General features: G+C 53.0%; 1 protein-coding gene across 1 annotated transcript; it reads right to left on the minus strand.

The window, feature by feature from the left end:
• Nucleotides 1-2,382: 2,382 nt before the first annotated feature.
• LOC308247458 (myotubularin-related protein 10-like) lies at nt 2,383-4,400 on the minus strand (the record flags this gene model as incomplete). The annotated part of the gene is given in 4 exon segments (XM_080666599.1): nt 2,383-3,393; nt 3,397-3,881; nt 3,884-3,931; nt 3,934-4,400. Coding segments are annotated over 4 exon segments (2,010 nt in total). The 5' UTR covers nt 4,400.
• Between the last annotated feature and the right edge of the window lie 669 nt (nt 4,401-5,069).

The raw sequence follows: 5,069 nt of genomic DNA on the forward strand, positions 1-5,069 counted from the left end.
GCTGTGGCACAATAATCATGACACAACTGTCCAGCAAGATACAATGAAAAACCATCCTTTACATTTGATGATCACACAGAAACACGCACATTTCCTATCTGAAACAGTATTAACAGTACCTAGTTTTTTAAGTTACAAATCAAAACATTACTGAAGGAGTTGAAATCAATGTGTGAAGGAAGAAAATGAGAAGTGAGAATCAGAACCCTCTCCAGAGGTAACAAGTTCACGCTTTGTCATCCTAAGGAAGCAGCTTCATGACAGGAAGGATCAGTCGTGTCCCACGGCAGGGCGTTCGCTGTGTGTCCTACGGGGTGGGGACAGGTTCCCAAAAAGGACTAGGAAGTGTTCAATGGCAATGACTGCTATTGATGTTGACGGAGAAAAGCCCTTTTTCTCTAGGCAACGAACTGGCAGGAACACCGGGTGTGTCCACAAGATGAATCTTCTAAGACAGCGGTCGGCAAACTCCTTAGTCAACAGAGCCAAATACCAACAGGACAACGATTGAAATTTCTTTTGAGAGCCACATTTTTTAAACTTGAACTTCTTCTAACGCCACTTCTTCAAAATAGACTCGCCCAGCCCGTGGTATTTTGTGGAAGAGCCACACTCAAGGGGCCAAAGAGCCGCATGTGGCTCGCGAGCCGCAGTTTGCCGACCACTGTTCTAAGACACAGTAGGAACGTCTGTCCCTTTGATTCCAGACACGTTATCTAACAATTTATAAAAGGCAGATAATTCAATAGAAACGGCTATTGGTGACGTATAAAGGTAAAACATACTTTTGAAAAAACCTGTTTTAGAAAAGGACACCAGCGAACCAGACGCTGTGCTATAAAAAATTTACAAAAGCTCAGGATGGCAGTTTTAACGGAGTAACAGCCAAACCTGGAAACACGCACCCTTTAAGCAGAATGAGGTGCTGGGGCCCTGGTGCTGACGTCACCGCCGGCGAGCTGGGCTCTGGCCACTCGGCTTTGGCTCTTGTGCACAATCTCAGAATGAGGGAGCTTCAGACCAACCACCCCTCCGCCCTCCCCTCTGGATACTCTACCAAAAGCTGGGGGTGGGGGGTGTGGAGGCCTCTTGCTATTTAATAAAGTGGCAGGATTCCGGTGGCCATTTTTACTTCTCTTGTTCTCTACTCCTAAGCGTTTTACGAACTTTGTCTGAACCCTGGCCGGTGTGGCTCAGTGGACAGATTGCTGGCCTGCAGACTGAAGGGTCCCGGCTTCAATTCCAGTCAAGGGCACATGCCTGGGTTGCGGGCTCAATCACCGGTGGGGGGTGTGCAGGAGGCAGCCGATCAATGATTCTCTCTCATCACTGATGTTTCGCTCGCTCTCTCTCCCTTCCTATCTAAGATCAAAATTATTAAAAAAAAAGGACGTTGTCTGAGGAGGGACTTTTGTGCAGGTGGCCTGACTCATGACCCCATTAGTTATTTCCCAGAGGAAGTGTCCATAGGGGACCACACTGGACATACGGAGGGGAAAGCCCTCCTGGGGGTGGGCTCAGTGTGGATGGCCTGGCCCCTCGCCCCAGGCCTGGACCCCACAGACCTGCTGTACCTGGGGACTTCCGGAGAGACGGAATGTGGCTTTGGGAACTCCTGCCTGTTGGCATGAACTCAGTGTGAAAGCCTGTTTCAATAGGCAGTGGGGTTTGAGCTCCCTAACTGCAAAAACAAACCCTATTTAACTGTGGTACTCACACCTTCCTAACAGCGTCAAAGGCACTTCCAAGTTCCATTATATTATCTACAGCAAATGCTTCTTAAAGTTCACAGTGCATATCGTTTTAAGGCTAGTCCTAAGAAGGTAAGGGCAAACGCATGATTTTAAGACACAGTGATCTCCGGTCCCAAAGCGATGGAAATAAATTACAGTGCTGAGCACTGACCCCCCGGTGAGTTCAACTAGAGACGATAGGAAGTGACCAGAGAGGGACACCACTACCTCCTGACGGCTGCTGGGGGTTAGCGATGCTCCCTGAAAACAGGCCACACACCAACTTCGTCCTCTCCTGGCCTCTGCGTCTCTGGTTGCTCACCGGAGGGTCAGGCACCCTCCCAGGCGGCGGGAGAGGGGTGCGGACACAACCTGATTCATGTGGTCACAGTAGTAGGTGTGGGATGCCTGCCTGCAGATCAGCAGTGAGCCGGACCTAGAACAACAGAAAAAGGACATCCAGACCCAGATGAATGCCTATCTCCTAGAAACAGCGAGGGAAGCCAATCAGCACGTTTCCAACGTTAGTGCAAATCTCAGTGGTTATTCTTACGCATAAAATTATTAGGGCTTCAAATGCCTAGGTTAGCAACTTAATTCAGAGGAAAAGCGTTCCTAGCTCCTCAAAACGTTCACAAAATACTCCTTTTCAGTCTTCGTTCGCCAGTGTCTCCGTGGACAGCCAGATTTTGGCCCCACTTAGAAACTTGCTCAGGGGTGTTCCTGAAATGCTTTGCCTGCAGAGGTTGCCGACGGGGGAGAAGGGAAACGAGGAGGAGAGGAACTCCGGCGTCCCCGAGGTGTCGTGGGGGCTGCGGGCCCGGAAGTACATCCGGCTCTGGTCCAGCTCCGCATAGCAGGCCTCCAGCGGGCCGGCGCGGTGCTGCCGGAGCGTCCTGCTCAGCACGTCCACCTCGTCGGCCAGCAGCGAGAGCCGGTGGAAGGCGGTGATGAAGCCCCCGCAGTTGATCTGGGCCTCGGGGACCCAGCGGAAGTAGCACAGTTTCCAGAGCTTTATGTGCGTGCCGGACAGATGGGGCAGCAGCACGCCGTGCAGGTCGGCCGGTTTGCAGAGCCACTCGCGGAAGAACTGCTCCAGGCCGTGGTCCTGGCCCTCGGTGTGCGGAGGCGGGTCTGGCCTCACTTGCAAGATCAGCGAGTTCCTCCGTGGGAGTGATTCTTGGTCACTGAGGAGTCCGTTCTTGAGGGAGGCCGGCATCCCCCGCAGGGTGGAGCTGTAGTTTTTCTTTGTCCGTTTGAAGGACTTCACGGAGCTGTTCCGCACGCAGGGTGTGCTCCTCCCAATGTACAAGGGGTTGTGGAAGAGTGTGCGGTCCTTCGCGGTGAACTGGAGAGACCAGTCCCACACCGAGGGGAATTTTAAACCCTTTTCATCACCCAACTGGATATTTTTGCTTATAGCAAATTCCGTGCTCTGCTTCACCCGCTGGTGCGGCGAGTTGAACAGGAAGGTGCCGAACAGGGAGATGCGGGTGCTGTCGCCCAGCACGGCCAGGTAGGTCTCGGAGAACTCGAAGGCGGCCGGGTACTGGTCCAGCAGCTGCCACGTGGCGTCCAGGAACAGCAGGAACAGCGGCGACTCCTTCTCCGACCTCTTCAGGTGGTTGCACCTGTCCAGGAACTGGTACCCCGACATCACTCACTCCTTCTGTATCAGACTCTGGAAGCCGGGGATGGTCTGGAAGTAGGGATCCAGCATCACTTGCACAAGAGATGCAACAATGTGGTCCTCTTGGAGGACCACAGAGAGCCGCCTGCTTTCTAGGGTGTACACAAGCTCTGCCGAGTGTCTCAGGAATGCCCTCACATGTTCTAGCCACCGAGTGCTTTCCAGTGAGGATAACCATCTCTCCTCGGTTTCTTCAAAAGGCTCGTTAACACACAGGTGTTTAAGCTTTACAAAAGCCGCTTGTATTTCCTGGATGTTGGGCAGGGTCTTATCCAGATCGGACTTATAAACATCACTCCTCTGCGGGTGACTCTTAGTGATGGCATTACAAATCCTTTGGTCGATCTTCCGCTGCTGCAGCAGGTCCTTGACGAGGGCAGTCCGCACCAGGGCACTGCCGTTCGCGTGGCTCCAGCTCCAGAGCGGCATCCTTCTTCCAACGAAAGAGTGGGAAAGGTCTTCAGGTCCTGGTCGGCCAAGGAGCTGGGCACCACGAAGTATTCTTTTTGGCACTTTCAGGCCCTGATTCATCAAAGCGAAATCTGACGATCCTGAAGTCTTTACAGTAAATGATTAACTTGGTTGGATTGAACTTCAGTTTCTGGTTGGGGCCCAGGACTTTCTGCTTCCTCTTGTGGTCATTTACTGTGACGATTTGCTCAATACACGTTAAAGGGACATTATGTTCACCAAGAAGAAGGTTTCTGTAATGGAATTTCTGCAATGGCATCGGGTCGTCTGTAACAAAGGAAATTTTGAAGTTACTGCATATCAGCTTTCCCCACAGATCGTACTGACTCGTGTCCGTGGCAATGCATTTTCTCACAAAGTTGACTTCATTCACAACAATTTCTCCTGGCAGCAGCACCGGCTCCAGCTTCTTAATCTTCGGCTCCGAATCAAACTTGTCCTCGGCCTGGGGCGGCGGCAGCAAGTAGGACCTGAAGGTGGGTCTGGGCAGCTTGAGGGAGAACATGGTGCCGCCGCTGCCGCCTTCGCCTTCGCCTTTGCCTTCCCGCCCCGGCCTGCTCGCCAGCTGGGACCGGCCGCTGGCTGAGCGCTCCCCGGCTCACTGACGGGCGGGGACGCGGCGGAGCGCCCGCCCGAGCGGGGAGGAGCCGGGGCAGAGTCGGAAGGGGCCCTGCGCCCCGCCCCGAGAGACCGGCGCGCGCAGGGCGCTCTGGGCCTCTAGGCCTTGCCGGCGCCGTCACGTGGGGCCAGCGCCGCTCACCCGCCGCCGGGACCTCCTCAGCGAGGGCGCAGGGGGGAGCGGCGTGCGGCAGCCATCTTGGGCGCGCGGCCGGGGGAGGGCCAACCCTTGGCATTTTAATTATGATGTGTCTTGGTATGGGTCTAGAAGGTTTCAAGAGTAGATTAGAAGAATCTGAGGACCAAATTAGTGAGTTAGAAGATAAGGTAGAAAAAAACAATCAGAGCAGCAATTGGAAAAAAAAATTAAAAAGTGGGAGGAGAGTTTAAGGGAGCTTTGGGATAACATGAAATGAAACAACATTCACATAATAGGGGTGCCAGAAGGAGAAGAAGCTGAGCAAGGAATAGAAAACCTGTTTGAAGAAATAATGACAGAAAAATTCTATTACTTGGGGAAGAACAAAGTCACCCAAGTTCAGGAAGCACAGAGTCCC

The sequence above is a fragment of the Plecotus auritus genome (genome assembly GCF_963455305.1).
Source record: "Plecotus auritus genome assembly, chromosome: 4".
Taxonomy (NCBI): Eukaryota; Metazoa; Chordata; class Mammalia; order Chiroptera; family Vespertilionidae; genus Plecotus; species Plecotus auritus.